We start from the raw sequence: 21,966 nt of genomic DNA on the forward strand, positions 1-21,966 counted from the left end.
GAAGACATGGGTTCCAAAAATGTTGTAGGGCCCAGCCTGCCTTCCACTGCCATTAGCCTTCAGTAGTATTGACTGTCCAGAATTACCAGAACCCATTCCCCTGTCATCCTTCTACCAGGCTAGTTCTTATACTTATTTTCTTGAAAATGTTTGCAGTTTAAAAATTGGGGACGAGAGGGGTGAGAATGCCTTTCTGTCTCCAAATATGCCCCCTTCAAACCCCCCCACCCCAGGGTTTCTGTGTGGGTAACCTATGGTTGGTCTTTCACAGCTTTGTCCTTTTCTCTTCATGGAAATTACTAATGTTTCCAAGGACTCAGAAGCATTAAACAGTTATCTCATTGTGTGGCATTGGGAACCAATGGAAGAAGTGCTGGAAATGTGCCGGGAGGACTGAGTTATTACTTCTTTGGACCCCAAGCTCCTCAACTGTAAAATGAAGAGACCAAGCAGGGTGCGCCCTGGGGTCCAATGTGTGATATTAACATTCTATGACTTACTTGCTCGGGTAAAAAGAGACATAATCATAGCTCAGTTGAAATGGAGAATCATCTCCTGCTTCAATCTGCTGCTGGATAGGAACTAATCAGAGAGAGAGCAGAAGATGGAGAAGGAGGGCGTCCAGGGCTTTCCCGATCACAAATCTCACCTCCGCTCTGACTCTCTTTATACTTTTCTTGCAAAAATAATAAAAGAAATAAGGAGGTGGTGGGGTTTCCAATAACAAAAATTGTAACCTTCAACCATCTGGGGAAGGCAAAAATCCCATCCACCGCAACTCTCAGTTCGAAAGTAAAGTACCGCACGCAATCAGGATGTTACTTAAGAGTGCTCTTAAAAGAACACATTGTGTGTGGCTGACAGGGTTTTGGTGCTTCAGCAGGGTGTCAGGCCTGTGCCTCTGAGGTGGGAGAGCCGAGTTCCTGACATTGGTCCACCAGAGACCTCCCAGCTCCACATAATATCAAATGGCCACATAATATCAAACGGTGAAAGCTCTCCCAGAGATCTCCATCTCAATGCTAAGACCCAGCTCCGCTCAGTGACCAGCAAGCTACAGTGCTGGACACCCTATGCCAAACAACTAGCAAGACAGGAACACAACCCCACCCATTAGCAGAGAGGCTGCCTAAAATCATAATAAGGTCACAGACACCCCAAAACACACCACCGGATGCAGTCCTGCCCACCAGAAAGACAAGATCCAGCCTTATCCACCAGAACACAGGCACGAGTCCCCTCCACCAGCAAGACTACACAACCCACTGAACCAACCTTAGCCACTGGGGGCAGACACCAAAAACAACGGGAACTACGAACCTGCAGCCTGCGAAAAGGAGACCCCCGAACACAGTAAGTTAAGCAAAATGAGAAGACAGAGAAACACACAGCAGATGAAGGAGCAAGGTAAAAACCCACCAGACCAAACAAATGAAGAGGAAATAGGCAGTCTACCTGAAAAAGAATTCAGAGTAATGATAGTAAAGATATCCAAAATCTTGGAAACAGAATGGAGAAAATACAAGGAACGTTTAACAAGGAACTTGAAGAACTAAAGAGCAAATAAACAATGATGAACAACACAATAAATGAAATTAAAAATTCTCTAGAAGGAATCAATAGCAGAATAACTGAGGCAGAAAAACAGATAAGTGACCTGCAAGATAAAATAGTGGAAATAACTACCGCAGAGCAGAATAAAGAAAAAAGAATGAAAAGAATTGAGGACAGTCTCAGAGACCTCTGGGACAACATTAAATGCATCAATATTCGAATTATAGGGGTCCCAGAAGAAGAGGAAAAGAAAGGGACTGAGAAAATATTTGAAGAGATTAGAGTTGAAAACCTACCTAATATGGGAAAGGAAATAGTCAAGTCCAAGAAGTGCAGAGAGTCCCATACAGGATAAATCCAAGGAGAAACATGCCAAGACACATATTAATCAAACTATCAAAAATTATATACAAAGAAAAAATATTAAAAGCAGCAAGGGAAAAACAACAAATAGCATACAAGGGAATCCCCATAAGGTTAACAGCTGATCTTTCAGTAGAAACTCTGCAAGCCGGAAGGGAGTGGCAGGACATATTTAAAGTGATGAAAGGGAAAAACCTACAAACAAGATTACTCTACCCAGCAAGGATCTCATTCAGATTTGACAGGAAATTAAAACCTTTACAGACAAGCAAGAGCTAAGAGAATTCAGCACCACCAAACCAGCTTTACAACAAATGCTAAAGGAACTTCTCTAGGCAGGAAACACAAAGAGAAGGAAAAGACCTACAATAACAAACCCAAAACAATTAAGGAAATGGTAATAGGAACATACATATTGATAACTACCAGAAATGTAATGGATTAAATGCTCCAGCCAAAAGACATAGACTGGCTGAATGGATACAAAAACAAGACCCATATATATGCTGTCTACAAGAGACCCACTTCAGACCTAGGGACATATACAGACTGAAAGTGAGGGGATGGAAAAAGATATTCCATGGAAATGGAAATCAAAAGAAAGCTGGAGTAGCAATTCTCATATCAGACAAAATAGACTTTAAAAACTATTACAAGAGACAAACAAGGACACTACATAATGATCAAGGGATGAATCCAGGAAGAAGATATAACAATTGTAAATATTTATGCACCCAACATAGGAGCATCTCAATACATAAGGCAAATGCTAACAGCCATAAAAGGGGTAATTGACAGTAACACAATCATCGTAGGGGACTTTAACACCCCACTTTCACCAATGGACAGATCATCCAAAATGAAAATAAATAAGCAAACACAAGCTTTAAATGATACATTAAACAAGATGGACTTAATTGATATTTATAGGACATTCCATCCAAAAACAACAGAATACACTTTCTTCTCAAGTGCTCATGGAACATTCTCCAGGATAGATCATATCTTGGGTCAAAATCAAGCCTTGGTAAATTTAAGAAAATTGAAATCATATCAAGTATGTTTTCCGACCACAATGCTATGAACTAGATATCAATTACAGGAAAAAATCTGTAAAAAATACAAACACATGGAGGCTAAACAATACACTACTAAATAACCAAGAGATCACTGAAGAAATCAAAGAGGAAATCAAGAACTACCTAGAAACAAATGGCAATGAAAACACGATGACCCAAAACCTATGGTATTCAGCAAAAGCAGTTCTAAGAGGGAAGTTTATAGCAATACAATCGTACCTCAAAAAACAAGAAACATCTCAAATAAACAACCTAACCTTACACTTAAAGCAATTAGAGAAAGAAGAACAAAAAAACCCCCAAAGTTAGCAGAAGGAAAGAAATCATAAAGATCAGATCAGAGGGCTTCCCTGGTGGCGCAGTGGTTGGGAGTCTGCCTGCCAGTGCAGGGGACATGGGTTCGAGCCCTGGTCCGGGAAGATCCCACATGCCGCGGAGCAGATGGGCCCATGAGCCACAATTACTGAGCCTGCCCGTCTGGAGCCTGTGCTCCGCAACAGGAGAGGCTGCAATAGTGAGAGGTCCGCGTACCGCGATGAAGAGTGGCCCCCGCTTGCCGCAACTGGAGAAAGCCCTTGCACAGAAACGAAGATCCAACACAGCCATAAATAAATAAATAAAATTAAAAAAAAAAAAAAAAGATCAGATCAGAAATAAATGAAAAAGAAATGAAGAAAACAATAGCAAAGATCAGTAAAACTAAAAGCTGGTTCTTTGAGAAGATAAACAAAATTGATAAACCATTAGCCAGACTCATCAAGAAAAAAAGGGAGAAGACTCAAATCAATAGAATTAGAAATGAAGAAAGGAGAAGTAACAACTGACACTGCAGAAATACAAAGGATCATGAGAGATTACTACAAGCAACTATATGCCAATAAAATGGACAACCTGGAAGAAATGGACAAATTCTTAGAAAAGGCCAACCTTCTGAGACTGAACTAGGAAGAAATAGAAAATATAAACAGACCAATCATAAGTGCTGAAATTGAGACTGTGATTAAAAATCTTCCAACAAAAAAAAGCCCAGGACCTGATGGCTTCACAGGCGAATTCTATCAAACATTTAGAGAAGAGCTAACACCTATCCTTCTCAAACTCTTCCAAAATATAGCAGAGGGAGGAACACTCCCAAACTCATTCTATGAGGCCACCATCACCCTGATACCAAAACCAAGGATGTCACAAAGAAAGAAAACTACAGGCCAATATCACTGATGAACATAGATGCAAAAATCCTCAACAAAATACTAGCAAACACAATCCAACAGAACATTAAAAGGATCATACACCATGATCAAGTGGAGTTTTCCCCAGGAATGCAAGGATTCTTCAATATATGCAAATCAATCAATGTGATAAACCATATTAACAAACTGAAGAATAAAAACGATATGATCAACTCAATAGATGCAGAAAAAGCTTTTGACAAAATTCAACACCCATTTATGATAAAAACTCTCCAGAAGTTAGGCACAGAGGGAACTTACCTCAACATAATAAAGGCCATATATGACAAACCCACAGCCAACATCGTTCTAAGTGGTGAAAAACTGAAACCATTTCCTCTAAGATCAGGAACAAGACAACGTTGCCCATTCTCACCACTATTATTCAACATAGTTTTGGAAGTTTTAGCCACAGCAATCAGAGAAGAAGAAGAAATAAAAGGAATTCAAATCGGAAAAGAAGAAGTAAAGTTGTCACTGTTTGCAGATGACATGATGCTATACACAGAGAATCAGAAAGATGCTACTAGAAAACTACTAGAGCTAATCAACGAATTTGGTAAAGTAGCAGAATACAAAATTAATGCACAGAAATCTCTTGCATTCCTATACACTAATGATGAGAAATCTGAAAGACAAATTAAGGAAACACTCCCATTTACTATTGCAACAAAAAGAAAAAAATACCTAGGAATAAACCTACCTAAGGAGACAAAAGACCTGTATGCAGAAAACTATAAGACACTGATGAAAGAAATTAAAGATGATGCAAACAGATGGAGAGATATGCCATGTTCTTGGACTGGAAGAATCAACATTGTGAAAATGACTATACTACCCAAAGCAATCTACAGATTCAATGCAATCCCTCAAACTACCAATGGCATTTTTCACAGAACTAGAACAAAAAGCTTCACAGTTCGTATGGAAACACAAAAGACCCTGGATTGCCAAAGCAATCTTGAGGAAGAAAAACGAGCTGGCGGAATCAGGCTCTCGGACTTCAGACTATACTACAAAGCTACAGTAATCAAGACAGTATGGTACTAGCACAAAAACAGCAATATAGTTCAATGGAACAGGATAGAAAGCCCAGAGATAAACCCACACACATATGGTCACCTTATTTTTGATAAAGGAGGCAGGAATATACAATGGGGAAAAGACAGCCTCTTCAATAAGTGGTGCTGGGAAAACTGGACAGCTACATGTAAAAGAATGAAATTAGAACACTCCCTAACACCATACACAAAAATAAACTCAAAATGAATTAAAGACCTAAATGTAAGGCCAGGCACTATCATACTCTTAGAGGAAAACAGGCAGAACACTCTATGACATAAATCACCGCAAGATCCTTTTTGACCCACCTCCTAGAGAAATGGAAATAAAAACAAAAATAAACAGATGGGACCTAATGAAACTTAAAAGCTTTTGCACAGCAAAGGAAAACATAAACAGGAAGAAAAGACAACCCTCAGAATGGGAGAAAATATTTGCAGATGAAGCAACTGACAAAGGATTAATCTCCAAAATATATAAACAGCTCATGCAGCTCAATATCAAAAAAACAAACAACCCAATCCAAAAATGGGCAGAAGACCTAAATAGATATTTCTCCAAAGAAAATGTACAGATTGCCAACAAACACATGAAAGGATGCTCAACATCACTAATCATTAGAGAAATGCAAGTCAAAACTACAATGAGGTATCACCTCACACCAGTCAGAGTGGCCATCATCAAAACATCTACAAACAATAAATGCTGGAGAGGGTGTGGAGAAAAGGGAACCCTCTTGCACTGTTGGTGGGAATGTAAATTGATACAGCCACTATGGAGAACAGTATGGAGGTTCCTTAAAGAACTAAAAATAGAACTACCATATGACCCAGCAATCCCACTACTGGCCATATACCCTGAGAAAACCATAATTCAAAAAGAGTCACGTACCACAATGTTCACTGCAGTTCTATTTACAATAGCCAGGACATGGAAGCAACCTAAGTGTCTATCGACAGATGAATGGATAAAGAAGATGTGGCACATATATACAATGGAATATTACTCAGCCATAAAAAGAAACTAGATTGAGTTATTTGTAGTGAGGTGGATGGACCTAGAGTCTGTCATACAGAGTGAAGTAAGTCAGAAAAAGAAAAAAAAAATACCATACGCTAACACATATATGTGGAATCTGAAAAAAAAAGAAAAGGTTCTAATGAACCTAGGGGCAGGACAGGAATAAAGATGCAGACTTAGAGAATGGACTTGAGGACACGGGGCGGGGGGAGGGTAAGCTGGGATGAAGTGAGAGAGTGGCATAGACATATATACACTACCAAATGTAGATAAAATAGATAGCTAGTGGGAAGCGCCTGCACAGCACAGGGAGATCAGCTTGGTGCTTTGTGACCAACTAGAAGGGTGGGGCAGGGAGGGTGGGAGGGAGATGCACGAGGGAGGGGATATGGGGATATACGTATACATATACCTGATTCACTTTGTTATACAGCAGAAACTAACACAACATTGTAAAGCAATTATACTCCAATAAAGATATTAAAAAAAGAAAGAAAAAGAAATGGTTGCCATTTCAGTTTCTGTACTCTGTGCCAAATATTCTTACCAAGGAGATGTGGTCTTGGGCTGGACACTGCGGGGAAGTTGTCTGTGCGTCCCTGAAAACTTCTGTTACTTGGGAGTGGGCTGTAATTTACCATTCAGGTGATAGCAAATAGCTGTCATTTTGAATGGCACTGATGTGTCAGCTCCTGTTCTCTTAGTGCTTAACATATATTGACTCATTTAATCCTCATAACAAGACAAGGTACTATTGTTATTCTCATTTCACGGATGAGGACTTAGACGTGGGGAGCTGAAGGAACTCCCCCAGATTTCCACAGCTGGTAAGTGGCCGAGGTGGGTTTTGAACACAGGCAGATGGGTTTTCAAACACACACACACACACACACACACACACACACACACACACACGCATATATTTTCAAACACATATTTTTAACCCCTGGGAAACACTGCCCATCTTGTAAATTTGTTTACTTGGGTGTTTACAGTTTGCCTTTTTCTTGAAAGTATTTAAGGCAGGATAAAACCTGGCACAGTAAACTGAAAGAGGGGAAAAAACTATATACTGCAGTTTTCTATATTTGCCACAAGAGGGAAGTATAGCATTAGAGAGCACCTAGGCTGAAGTTAAAGCTACTAACTAGTTATAACATTTGAATGTCAAATTTTTAGAAGTTATAGACAAAATGGGGTTGGATTTAGTATAACGTGCAAAAGCAGCTTATTTTAAAGCATAATAATGAATTACAAATGACCATGGCCTTTATCAATCTGAGATTACACATGTTATCAAGCTAATTCAACTTTTTAAAAAATCGAAGTATAGTTCATCTAAAAAATTTCAGGTGGGCAGCAAGGTGATTCAGTTGTACATAACAGAATCAGATTCTTTTTCAGATTCTTTTCCATTGTATGTCATTACAAGATATTGAATATAGTTCTCTGTGTTATACAGCAGGTTCATATTGTTTATATGCAGTAGTGTGTATCTGTTAATCCCAAATACCCAATTTATCCCTCCCCCCTCTCCTTTCTCCTTTGGTAACCACAAGTTTGTTTTCTATTTCTGTTTTGTAAATAAGTTCATTTTTATCATTTTTTAAAGATTCCACATATAAGTGATAACATATATGCCTTTGACTTACTTCACTTAGGATGATGATCTCTAGGTCCATCCATGTTGCTGCAAATGGCATTATTTCATTATTTTTTATGGCTGAGTAATATTCCAGTGTATATATTTACCACATCTTCTTTATCCATTCATCTGTTGATGGACATTTAGGTTACTTCCATGTCTTGGCTATTGTAAATAGTGCTGCGATGAACATTGGGGTACATGTAAGTTTTTGTAATTCAGCTCTTTTCCCAACAAAAAATAAATATTCTATAATTCAAAGATAAAAGCAGGAGATAGTATTGCTTAATTGCTAAACTTAAAGATTGCAGTGAGATTCTCCTAAGTTCTTCAGTATGCGTACAGCTGTTATTTCACTACTAGAGAAAAGCACAAGGCTTATTATGAATAATAGGATTATAGTTTTTGCTTTTATTCCAGTAATAATTGGTACATTAAAGTGGAATTTTTTTTATTTTTAGAATTTCTTTTTTCTTTTTAATTAATTAATTAATTAATTTATTATTTTTGGCTGAGTTGGGTCTTCGTTTCTGTGTGAGGGCTTTCTCTAGTTGTGATGAGCGGGGGCCACTCTTAATCGCGGTGCGCGGGCGGCCTCTCACTATCGCAGCCTCTCTTGCTGCGGAGCACAGGCTCCAGATGCGCAGGCTCAATAGTTGTGGCTCACGGGCCCAGTTGCTCTGCGGCATGTGGGATCTTCCCAGACCAGGGCTCGAACCCGTGTCCCCTGCATTGGCAGGCAGATTCTCAACCACTGCGCCACCAGGGAAGCCCCAAGAGATATTTTTATCCTCATTTTACAGACAAGAATGGAGCTCAGAGAACTGCTACCAACTGGAAGAGCTGGGCTTGAACCCAGGTTTGTCTGACCTCAGAGCCTGTGCATGTAACTATTAGACTCTGTGTCTTTTGTTGACAAATGTGATAGAAAATGACTTGACATAAACGTATTTAGTTAAAACTGCATCTGTTATTTAGTAACAGACTTTATCCAAAAGTATAAAAAATAATGCAAGTTAATTGCTCAAATTCAAGAAGCCAGAAGATTTCAGAGCCGGGGTTTAAACCAGGGCTGCTGAGGCCAGGGCTGTTGCCCTCAGTCTTTGTGGCACGTGTTTGGAGGGAAAGAGCTTGCTCAGGCCAGGCTTTCTTGGCCGGTAGGTCAGGCTGGAACCACTGACTGCCTGAACCACTCATGGGATGGTGTGGCCTTCGGCCCTCACAGGACCACCAGCCTTGGGCCCCTGGTTAACACCCCTGACCACGCGTAGACCCTGGTGAGCAGGTCTGCCCCGCCTAGATTCCCTCCCACTTTCTGCTAGGTCTGTGTCCCAGGACGTATAACAGAAGAGCCTGCCCAAGAATTGCCTCAGAGTCTTTGGAAAACTACTTCAGCAAGAGTATCTTTTTCTCCTCTGAGGATGAATTTGATTTCTGGAAATAGACAAGTGCCAAATCTGATGAATGAGTGGATGATCATGCTGGATGATGTCATGACTGGTCACAAGTGACCTACGACTTGCAAGTAATTCAAGTGATTTTCTTGCAAGGACTGTTGTAATCTGGCTCTGAAGGCATTTCCTAAAGGCTGGTTCCAAAAATATTTTTGAGCAATGGCTACATTGGGCACATTATCCGGGATGACTTTTGGAAGCAAAATACTCATTTAAAATATTTTAAATATAGAATTTCTGATAGAAGTGTCAGTGCATCAGTCATAGGACTTTAAAATCATCCATGTGTTTTGTGATTGGTATTGCTTGGATAGGTGTTTGGTCCAAGATTTAAAATGTTAGTTTTAACAGATGATAGAGTAAAATTTTGGATGAAGATAAAATATTCTTGTCTACTTGGGTCAAAAGCAAGTTAGTTTTGATAAAGGCTACTGAAGTATTATGTCATAAATACATCTGTTTTCCTATACTTTTTAAGATATACGTGGGACTTTCATACCTATCTGTTATTTTCTACTCGAACTGAATATTCTGACCAAATTTAGTCGTTAAGAAAGTAGATGGAAGGTAAAACATCACAGATGTTGATTTCTTTTCCTTTAATGAAATCTGACTGTGGTCAGGAATCCCTAAACTCATAAATTGTTGACACTGGTGATAATCAATTGAACGTGAAAAAAACATTATTTTCTTGAATTCTACCAGTCTTTGTGCATTTCACCTACTACGTGCTGTGTTAAGTATTAGTTTCATAGTTTTTATTTTTGAATTTGTTTTGGCTCGCAGCTTGTGGGATTTTCGTTCCCCGACCAGGGACTGAACCCAGGCCCCCTGCAGTGTGAAGCACGGAGTCCTGATCACTGGACCACCAGGGAATTCCCAGTTTCATAGTTTTTAGTGCAAACTTTATTTTGTAAGAATTCCAGCTTTAGCCTTTTTCCACGTAATTTCAGAAGTAGAGTTTTAGGAAAGCATATTAAAATGGGCTCCTGTGCCTTCTGTTACCGTGGTTCGTCTCCTTTTCCTCTGTCCCGATGTGACGGGGGCAGTTGTGATGAATTGAAGACCACAGACTGGACACTGGGAGACTGGGGAGCTAGTCATTGCAGTGACTCAAATGTATCAAATAATATTAGCTAAGTCTTAAATACTATATGATATCATTTATATGTGGAATCTAAAATATGACACAAATGAACTTATCTACGAAACAGAAACAGACTCACAGATCTAGGGAACAGACTTGTGGTTGCCAAGGGGGAGCTTGTTAGGGACATCAGCCTCAAGACTATCTAGTTATATGTGCTATTGAACAGATATAACCGGGGAATCCTCTTGTTTCCCCTGGACTGAACCTTATTTTCTCTATGAGCATTGGTTATCCATCTGAGATGCCTTCCTGGGGTTAGATGTTTTCAAAAACGTAGAGAAAAATATCAGTTGTTTCTGCGTCTAAGGTGCTCTTTCCCTCTCCTGCTCCCCAACCTTTCCTTCTACCCCCGAAGCTCAGACTTTCTTCCAAACACGAGGGCAGAAAGAACCAAAACCTCTGAGGATCTGAGAAAGATGGAGGGTTCATTACGAAGCCTTCCTATGAATCTCTTCTGCGGTACCTCCAACTGCCTTCTGCAGCTGGAACAGAGTTGCTTCTTTATACAGACAGCTAAACACTTTTTTAAAAGTATAGAGGTAATAAAATCATATTATCCCAAATCAGGAAGTAAAGCAAATTTGAGGAATCCCTTGCTAATATGACTACTTAACAATTTACCATAATTTATTTCGGCCCTCTTTCCTTTTTTGTACATTGTGGGAAAACCTAGGCTTGGCTGCTTCTTGTCTTTCTATGCCGTCTTTGTGAAAAGAATCCATTCAATTTAGTCATTGGGAGTAAAGTAGAAATTACTGACATTTTCCCTGGGAATTTGGAGAAGCGCTATAGGTTCAGCTTCTGCCCCAAAGGGCTTATTGAACCACTTCCCAGCCAAGGTAGGTCCCCCATCCCACCTTCAGAAGAAGTGCTCATGCCAGCTGCTAAGAGAAGACAATTTTTGTTCATGTTATTGCAATTGCAATCACACTGCACATACAGTATTTTGCTCTTTCATTAACATTATCATCTAAACATTTTCCCCTTTCTCTACCCGGCTACTACCTCCCTAACTTTTAGTGATTGTACAATATTCCACTGAAGACGTATCCTCTTATGTACTTATCCATTCCCCTAATTGTTAGACACTTAGATTGTTTTTTCTTTTCTGTTGTTTCCGATTGATCAATAATGAATATTTTGTTTTCATTGGGTTACTTATTTAAACATTTTAAATTTTAAATTTTAGTTTTTTTAAGGTATGCTTGGTTCACACATATATGTAAAAATGTAAACACGACCAAAAGATTTACAAGTCAAAACACATTCCCCAGCCCCCAGCTCTCCAGGTCCCCTCTTCAGAGGCAACTATGGTCATCAGGTCCTTCCAGAAGCAGTCTAGGCACACTCTATTCGTGGATGTGTGTGTGGCTCTTTCTATTTTACTGCTATGAGGCTATAGGGCTGCTGCATATAATGTGTGGTTTGTGCAAGGACCCTGCCCTGAGGCTGCTTACACTTAGAAAAATAGGGCATGGTTTACTTCCACCAGACGCTATCCATTCTCTAAGCCACGCGTCTGCAGGGGGCAGAGGGGCAGAGCAGAGGAGTCAGCTTTATAGACTAGAGCCCTGGGTGGCTAATCCCGTATTTAGCTAGTTAGCTCCTGATGGAAATTTGGGTTATTTCCCGTACAAACTACAACCTTGTACCAAAAAGTGTCTACATGCATATTTGTGGATTAAATTCTTGGAAGTGCCATTGCTGACAAAAAAGGCATATGTAATGGTCCCCAGTTCACGCTGAGGAAGTTCATGACCAGCGCTGGCTGGTGATGTAGAGACTTGCCTGCTTCGGAGACTTCAAGCAAGGGGACTCTTCAGGGAGAGTCTGAAGGGCCGTCCAACCCTGTCAGGCTCTGGAGCCAGGTGGCCTGGTCTCAGTGCCCCAGACAGTGATTTAACCCTTTGGTCCTCAGTTTTCTCACACTAGGAGAAACCAGAGGACTCACTTCACAGGGCTGTTGTGAGTTAATTCATACAAAGCTCTTGAAACAGTACGTTGAAAAGTGCTTAATAAATGTTAACTCTCATCATTATCATGATCGTCATCCTATTCCTGGAATTCTGGGCAGGCTCTCTGAGAACCTCAGTGAGGCCTGAGACGCTTTCACATTTTAGGTCCTTTTGATTTGAGTAGCATCTCAGGTCACTGGATTTCAGTTAAGGTAGACATTTGTGATGAATTCTCCCTCTGATTCCCTGTATAACTTGCCACTGGGTTAGCTGTCAAAATTTGAGACTCTCTTGGGCTTATGCTGTGTCCTGTCTCCAGGGTGGAGTTCTTCTCTGCCTCTTAGTAAGACCCCAGCAGTGTGCATAGTTCCAGCAGTGTGTGTGCGTGTGCGCGTGCGTGAGTGCGCATGTGAGGTTGGGGCATGGGGTGATTGCAGTTGTCTGCCTCGTTCTCTGGACTGTCCCTAGCCAAGATCCAGTTGCAGGGACCTTGCCAGTGTACTGCCCCAGGCAAACAAGCGGTGGAGAAGGAGGAGCAGGTGTCCCCACTAACTGACTAATTGGCCTGGCTCTTGACCTCATTTTTCCATGTTCCGAAAGGGTTTCGGCAGTAGTACCGACTCCCAAAGTTAGCTGAATGCTGCATGTGTATAAAACAGCTTGTGCTCCATCAGAGGTTGAAAAATTGCTTTTCCTAAAGCGATGACAATTTTCAGTGTTGCAAAGGGAACAAAGACAATATTTACAAATTATATTTACACGTACATCAGTACGTGTAAATATAATTCAAATAGCAGAAACAAGGCATGGGAGTATGGTCAGTCCTCTTCTCCACATGGAGATGGTGGGTGTGTGAGTTGCCTTCTCATTATGGTGTGGCTGGCAGTACCCACTCGGGAACCTGGGGCTTCTGTTGGTAGTTTTTGTTTATGTCATTTTTGCAAAATCAGTGCGGGTGTTTGAAGCACTCAGGTTTCCTAGAGGCTATGTACTTGTTACAGCTTGCCTGTGAGTGTTCCATGAAGTCAGAGAAGGTTCACAGAGCTGCCTTTGGCCAAAGGGGCCTGTTTCAATAGCTCTAAATTGCTCTCGCCGTCTGAGCTCATGTCTGGCCCTGAAGACAGATTGTGCCCTTTCTGTAGAGCCTTCATTTTTTACTCCTTCCTTTTTTCTTCTTCTTTTAAGGAATGGGGCTCTGTCTCCTTTGTTTCTGCCTGTCTATGAGATGTGTATGGGACTGAAGCTGTGTCATTACATTTCCCACCCAATTAATTACACAAGTATTTCTGGGTGGGCACAAAGTTAATATGGTCTCATTTCTTTCTATGTCCCCAAAATATTTCCCAGTGATCTCAGTAGGGTCATTTCTGTGGCTTGCTTCTGGTTTCACTAGTCTTTTTGTGAATGTGTTTATTTATTTTCATTGTGATACGTACCTAAAATGCAATTTTAGAAACGTGTTCTTGTTTTAAGAGCAAACCAGATGTCAAAGCCCTTTGGTTTTGTTGGTTTGCTGTTCGATTCTCTGGTAGATGTCAGAATGACTGTTAATCCTGGGCAGGATTTTACATGAGAAAATTTAAAGGAGTTGTCATTTTCTTGGAAGTTGTCAACATAGTACAAAATCAGGGTTCCACATTGAGCGAGGCCTTTGGTCACTCCAGCCCTGTGTCCACTTTGCTATTGACAATAAAGGGTTATTTATAATAATAATAATGATGATGATTCTATTTATAAGCTCTCTACTGTTTACCAAGTACTCTCATGGATGCAATCTTATTTGTCCTCCAAACTGTGCTATGAAGTATGAGGTAGAACCATAATAATTATCTGTGACCCTTTTTGACCCCCTCCAAAAAAAAAGGCAATTTCAAAAGGCGCTACTAAACAGAAAAGGTGGCCATGCAAGCTAAGTGACAGAACCCAGTCCGAACCCCAGGCCTTGTTTCTGATGCCAGAGCTTCTGCTCATTGAGGGCTACTAATCATTGGGTTTGCCTGAGACTTAGGGGGTTCCCAGGATGTGGGCCTTTCCATTTTAAAATGGAGACAGACCTGGACAAAGCAGAGGTATTGGTCACCCTGCCACTCTCTGTCACCCCAACAGACACCTGTGACCGAGGTTGCTGCTCTTCTTCCAGGGCTCTCCATTCATCACACTGCCCCTTACTGACCCTACCTTCTCATATGGGGGTCCCTGCCAGGCCTGCCTCCCATCCCCCCACCAGCTCTTATTTTCTATTTTTCTAGGGCAGGGCTTAAATCAGAGAGGGCCCCCGTTATAGCAGAAAGGGAACTGAACTCAAAACCAGACGTCTAGTCCCAGCTCCACATTTTACTCTCTGTGGGACCTTGGGCAAGTAACTTACTAATGTCAAGTCCCAGTTTACTTGGTCACAAAATGGGGATAATAAGTCCTACTCTATCTACACGACAGGGCCCTTTTGAGATTCTGCTGAAATAATGTATGTGAAAGCAAACATGAAGAAATACAACCTTGCTTGTTTTGCACTTTGGAATAAAATTTCTGCGTGATTAAACTTAGGGCACCTGACTAAGCTTTCTAGTCTCGTGTCTCTCTGTGGATTTGCCTTTTTACCTCTCAGGCCTTTCCCATTTGCCAGATACCCTGGGAACTAGTCTTGCCCCAGTGACTAGTTGTCTGTTAGTTCCAGAAGTGACCGTGAAGCAGTCATTTGTTCTATTTGGAAAGCTCAGCTCTACATTTGTCTTGGTAGATTATCAAAGTCCCCCTTTACTACTACCTGGAAACTTCTGTGGTTTCTATAGTCTTATTATTATTACTAACTGGGTCTAATTTTCTTGATTATATGATAATGCATTATCTCTTTTACAAAATGTGTTCTGTAAATACAGATTTCCTTCACAGAGAATTTAGATTTCCTCTGCTCTGCTGTCCCATCCTCTGGCCCGCTGCTCTCTGTTTTGAATTCTCAGATTTGTAGCTTGGCGATACCTCATCCTATGGCCACCTTCCTTCCACCAACTGCTGAGAGCTCCCAGCCAATGAGGGCTCCTAGAAGATGAAGCATTTCAAATCCCCCTGTCAGTTCTTACGTTACTAAGGAAACAAAAATATCTTGATTTCTCTCTCTCTGCTTTATCTTTCTTGCTTTATCTTGGGGGCTAATCACTTAGTCAACACCATTTCCCCCACGTCCTGAGCACTCCAGCAGGACCTTTGTCCTTTGACCATAGCTACACATTCAAGCTGGGCCTGTTGTGGCTTTTTGGCTGGCCCTACAGTTGTACAATGATTGCTTTGTTGTTTTACTATTTACTGAACAAGTTCTTGTAAAAATCCTTCTCACAACCCATTTATAAATTCATAGATACTTTTAACTAAGTTCACGCACATATCTTTTCTCGTCAGTGGGAACCTTGCTTTCATTCTTACAACTCCAGAATCTTTTTTGACTTCTGAAATGTGGAAGAATATGGAAGCATCAAATTAAAGGAATAAAGCTCATGAAGCCACTTACAGCCAGCCAATCTGGTTTCCAGGTATTAAATCATTTGCTCATTCATTCATTTTTTCATTTTGACAAACTTTTATTGAGCACTGTTGTTTTAGGTGTTGGGTTTCTAACAGCAAATAGTACACAGATTATATTCTCAAATGGCTCAAAGTCCAGTCAGTGAAAAATACACATAACCAATGGTGAGAATACTGAGTAGTAAGTGCTACGGTAAAGAGTGCTATAGTTGTCCAATGGAGGGCCACCAAATCAAACAGAATTGTTTGAATTGGTCCAGAAAGGGTGAGTTGGAGAATGAGCATTCCCATTGGAGAAAACTGCAGGTGGGAGGGCTCATAGATGGGAAATAACACGTGAGCTTCAGAAATCAGTAAGCGTTGACTGGACTCAAGACTGGGGGGAGCTGGGGAGGCAAGAGGGAGGGTGGGTGGGATAGTGATTGCGAGAAGGCTGTAGAGATTGGCAAGAATTCAGAGTATGAGGACCTTAGTGTTCCAAAGAGTCGAATTTTTCCATGAAAAGCCACAGGGGGACCATTAAATGATTGCAGAAAGGTTAATTAGCTTAGCATTCTAGAAAGACTATTGGATTGGCAGAATGACTGTGATATATTTCAGATGGGGAATTATGAAGCCTGAACAAAAGCTGTATGTGCGAAATGGAGAGGAGCGAGGGATGAATATCTAAAAGGTAGAATCAATAGGGTGAGAGAGAAGGAGGAATTATAAAAGACTTCCAGATTTGTTTTGGTTTGGCTGACTAGGTGGATGGACACCTTGGTCGTTCACCAAGATAGAAAATAAGAAGCTTCTTTTGTGGAGAAGATGTGTTCTGTTTTGATACATTAGGCTATATTGGCAGTTTGGGTTTGGAGAAGATGTAGATTGGTAACCATCATCCAAATATATCAATAGTTTTTAAAGTCTTGAGTTGAATGAGGTCACCAACGAGACTTTATAGGGTGCAAGGGTCAGAGGGCCAAGATGGTACCCTTGGGACACTGACATTTTAGTAGTGAGTGGAAGACAGAGAGACTTCAAAGGAGACTTAAGACTAGGGTGACCAACTGCCCCACTTTGCTCTGGAGTAAGGGGTTTTTCGGGATGAGGCACTTTTAGTGCTAAAACTGGGACAGTCCCAGACGAACTGGGATGGTCACCCCACAGAGGAATGGCTAGAAAATGTAGGGAGAACAATCTGGAGAATATGATGTGAACAAGAGTGTTCAAAGAAAGAAACAGTGGGCCCCAAATGTCAATGCAGGGAGCATGTCAGGTAAGCATAGAAGCGCCCTCTGAATTGGGAAAGATGAGAACTTTCAGGGGCACTTTTTAAAAAAATTTATTGAAGTATAATTGATTTACAATGTTGTGTTTAATTTCTGCTGTATAGCAAAGTGACTCAGTTATGATATATATATTCTTTTTCATATTCTCTTCCATTATGGTTTATCACAGGACATTGAATATAGCTCTCTGTGCTATCTATACAGTAGGACTTGGAAAAAATTTTCTTCATTTTTAAAGCTGAATAATATTCCATCGTATGTTTATATGACACTTCATTTATCCATTCATCCTCCAGTGGAAACGAGGATTGCTTTGATCTGTTGGTTATTGTGAATATTGCTGCAACAATCATGGGTTTACAAATATTATTTCAAGTCCCTGTTTTGAATCCTTTTGATATACACTCAGAAATGGACTTGCTGAATTATATGGTAATTCTATATTTAATTCTTGAGGAACTGCCACAGTATTTTCCAAAGTGGCTCCACCATGTTATGTTCCCACCAACAATGCATCAGGTTCCAATTTCTTCACATCCTCATCAACACTTGTCATTTTTTTTTCATATTAGTTATCTGAATGTGTGGCAAGTGGTATCTTGCTGTGGTTTTTATTTGCATTTCTGTAATGATGAGTGATGTTGATCACTTTTTTCATGTTCTTGCTTGCCATTTGTACATGTTTAGAGAAGGTTCTATTAAAGTTCTTTGCCCACTTAAAAATAAGGTTGGTTTCCTTTTTGGTTGAGATGTAGGTATTTTTATTGTATTTTTAAAATTTTTATTGGACATGGGTACTTTTAAGATAGAAGTCAGACTACAGTAATTTTTAAGAGTTCATGAGAAGTGCAGACAGAGCTATAGGATCTTTTGCAGAGCTTTTTAAATAACAAGATTCTAGTCTTTTTGCAATCTTGATTATTCTGTGCCAACTATTGTAGAATGTACACAAGAAGAGAAAATGATCTTAGGTTCCTAGGTGAGGGAAAGGTAAGTTTTCTACTGTTTCTATGCCTAAATTATATCTGGTTATGTTTTGATAAGCTCTTATGATTCCCTAAGTGAACATATTTTATTTGAGCCAAGACTGTGGACGACCTGGCCCTTGAATCCCATTGAACCTGGTTTAGGAAGTTGTTCTTTCTCATTCTCCTTTCCATAAATTGTGCAAGCCTCTGATGGTTATTTTTCCTTTACATGTTTCCTACATGACTGGAAAACGAATACTTGCAGTATTGAGATATCAGAGTTCTTAAGACGAAAAAAAAAAGGCCTTTAAACATCTTAGGATATGCCTGAAACTAACACAACATTTAAATCGACTATACTTCAATTAAAAAAAAATCTGAAATATGACCACCACAAAAAATTTTAGGAAATGGAGGAAAAATCAGAGAAGAGCATGAGGTGAGAACTGGAGAAGAGATGAAGGAATTCTGCTTGGAGCTTTGTGAAGAGTACCTCTGCCACTGGAAGCATAGAGTCCTCATTAAGACAGAGAGGGCTCCATTCTCCTTGGCAGTTGTTGTCTGTGTCTTGTTTGGGACTCTTCCAAATGTTGTGCTTTTGCTCCCATCTCACCAAGACGTTGGAAGTTTGCCTCATTTATTCCTAGTCACTTTTATGGCTCTTTTCTAAGCAGCTTAGTGATTATGCTTTACCAGCATGGGCAAACGATGATGAAGGGAACATGATTGGGTAGGAGATACTTGAAACAGGATCTGGAGTTACAATTCTGCTCCCAGGTGTTGGTTTACAGGTTGCTCTGCCCACTCCTTGGTTGGCCGCTCCTGGATATTTCCCTTTTTTTTTTTTTTTTTTTTGCACTCTTTCTCCTTTTGATAGCCTTAAGTCTTCTATGACTATTTTGTCTGAGGTTGCATTTAGCTGAACAATCATTCTTGGAGGACCTATTATCTGCTACACATTTTGATATATTCTGGGTTTGAAGAGATGAATCAGACAGTTTCAGGGAAGACAGGTATCTGGAAGCATCGACCCCAAAGTTAAGACAGTAATCTTGCAACATCTACCATGGAAGCAAAAACTGAAATATATACTGAAAATATTGCATACAGTAACCCTCCCTCCTTAAGCTCTGAGCAAGGTGAGAAGGTCAGGAGAGCATGTTTTCATGTTTCCTGTTCATATGACCATTTAACAATGAAAAAACTTATTAAGCTGCTGGTATGTGATCCACACTCCCTTGATCCTCGTAACAACCCCATGTGCGGTACTATTATTACCCCATTGATGTAACAGGAACACAGAGGGATTAAGAAACCCTTCAAGGGATAAACAGCTAGTAAGTGGCTGAGCCAGAATTCCAGTTCAGGCAATCTGCCTGTAACCCCTCCTCTATGCTGCCTCTCCACTGATCACCACTAGAAATCACTGGAGTGGTACACAACTGCTCATTAATCATTAATCATGGGGAGGATGGGGGGAAGGGAAGAGTTACATCTCAAATGTTGCATTCTTTGGGTGAGTGAGAAACGGTAGTAACCGTCTAAAGCCGTCCTCTATTTTTCTACCAACCCTTTTTTGGACTAATCCAACGTCCTAGTATAACTTCAATACATTGTATTTCAGTGTAATGATTACCGACTTGGGTCTTGATTTGGAAATTACACTCTAGTTGAAATTGGTGCTTGTTGTCGGTAGTAGAATTACCATATAACCTTTTCATTTCTAGAGAATATTGGATTATAGACCCTGTGATTCTAGGAGGAAGAGGGCCTCTGCCTATAATGTTAGCAGAAGATGTGGTTGCATCTGAAAATCTTGCCTGAACTCTCTGGGATTCTAAATAAAAATTCCAGGAAGGCTCGAAGGCTTCTGGGCAGCAAGATCACTTCCAGGGAAAAAGAGATATTTTATTTTCTAGTAAGTTCTCAAATTTCAAGAATGGCCTCTTTCTTAAATTAAACGTTAATAAGAAATCACTGTACGTGGGGTTGCTGTCTAAGCAATCTCTTTCTCTTCATGTTCTCCATTGCTTTTTGAGAGCCAACTCTGATTAGATGTAAGAGGGCTTGAGTGGAGCCATTTTTTCCCGGCTATTTTCTGGGGCTCTTTTTTTTTTTTAAATTAATTTGCTGTTGCTTTATTTATTTATTTATTTATTTATTTATTTATTTATGGCTGTGTTGGGTCTTCGTTTCTGTGCGAGGGCTTTCTCTAGTTGTGGCAAGTGGGGGCCACTCTTTATCGCGGTGCGTGGGCCTCTCATTATCGCGGCCTCTCTTGTTGCGGAGCACAGACTCCAGACGCGCAGGCTCAGTAGTTGTGGCTCACGGGCCTAGTTGCTCCGCGGCATGTGGGATCTTCCCAGACCAGGGCTCGAACCCGTGTCCCCTGCATTGGCAGGCAGATTCTCAACCACTGCGCCACCAGGGAAGCCCTCTGGGGCTCTTTTTCTCCCTGAACTGAGTGTGGCCGGGCACAGGACCCTGAACTTAGATTAAAATATGGATGTTGCTTGATTTATACTTTACAAAGGGATTACATGCATTTCCAACGTAGGTATTTATCAAAAATCATTTACTTATTAGTATCCTCTTTTAGTCTTTGCTGCTACATGATGTTCTCCATCATTAAAGAGTGGCCCACTTGGTTGGTCAGGGGTAAATTTCTTTCCATTTTTCAGACTTATACGTTTCCATTTCACCGAGAAAACTGGCAGGTTTGATGACCCTTCCTATTACAGCAAGCTGCCTGGGCTCACAGTTGACCTCAGGGGACACAGTACAAAGGAGACTTGAAAAGTGTTAGCTACAGACCCTATCTCTGCCTCCAGACTACACACAGAATCTATAACAGTAGTATTGCTGGGCTTGGAGTCCCCAGAGAAGAAGCAGAGCTGGTTGTATGCCAAGATCTCCAGGTCATTGCTGTTTCTTAAAGAGCCTGCTCCCACCACCCCTTCCTAGCCCAGGTTCTCTGGGTTTGGAGCCCCTAACCACTCTCTGGGTAACTGCGTGTAAATTGCTGATGCCCAGAACCTCCCTGGGACCATCACAGTCAATCCAGACCATAAGTCACCTCGTCCAAGAGCTCCGGGTTCCCCTTTCCCCTAAGGCTTGGAAGTGGATCTAGGAGGACTCCGTAAATCCCTGAGGGTCTCCTTCCAGCCACAGAGAGAATGTTCGGACCAGTTCTCTGGGCAGTTGAATGTCCGGCTTAACCCACCCTCCCCCACCTGGTTTACCACCTAAGAACAATGCTTCCTCCATTCATTATCTTCTTCCACTGCCTCATACCCCATGTTATTCTGATCTAACCTTCTTTTACTAGAGTCCTCCTTCCTGACCCTTATATTACATTCTCTGAAGCTCCCAGAAGAGGATAAACACACAATTATGCACTCTATCTCTGCACCTGACATTCCTTTATCCTTTATGCTTCAATAGAAAACTGCCCCACCCCCAAGACTCTGCTTTCAAGATGCCTCTCAAATGTAGGCCATTTGTTGCCAACTGTCCTTCATGTCAGTGTTGGGAAATAGGATCAGTTACATCTTACATCTTACTGCCACTTCTCAACCATTAGTTCTCTACCCTCATTAAGGGATCAAAAATTCTAAAACTCTTCTTCCTGGGGTTCTTGCCATGTAGCAGTACCACCTCCTTGTCTCTGCCATCACTGACGTTCCATATTCTCTATTTC

At 40.8% G+C, this 21,966-nt stretch overlaps 1 protein-coding gene across 9 annotated transcripts in view; it reads left to right on the plus strand.

Annotated features, from left to right (window-relative positions):
- The window catches only part of MTFR2 (mitochondrial fission regulator 2), a gene marked incomplete at its 3' end in the record, with an annotated part of 91,423 nt that overhangs the window by 20,766 nt on the left and 48,691 nt on the right, over positions 1-21,966 (plus strand). Inside the window, exons 8-9 of one of the 9 annotated variants that reach the window (XR_014267296.1) lie at positions 15,905-16,035; positions 17,468-21,960. The exons of 6 other annotated variants lie outside the window; for them this stretch is intronic. Coding sequence is in view for 2 of the 3 variants with exons in the window: in XM_082474841.1 (XP_082330967.1) it covers positions 272-397 (126 nt within the window). Of the gene's footprint in view, positions 1-271; positions 6,440-15,904; positions 16,416-17,467; positions 21,961-21,966 lie in introns of those variants that run through there. 2 more of the 9 variants (XM_082474842.1, XM_082474841.1) reach the window with 2 other exon arrangements.

The sequence above is a fragment of the Balaenoptera physalus genome, assembly GCF_965194825.1.
Source record: "Balaenoptera physalus genome assembly, chromosome: 9".
Taxonomy (NCBI): domain Eukaryota; kingdom Metazoa; phylum Chordata; class Mammalia; order Artiodactyla; family Balaenopteridae; genus Balaenoptera; species Balaenoptera physalus.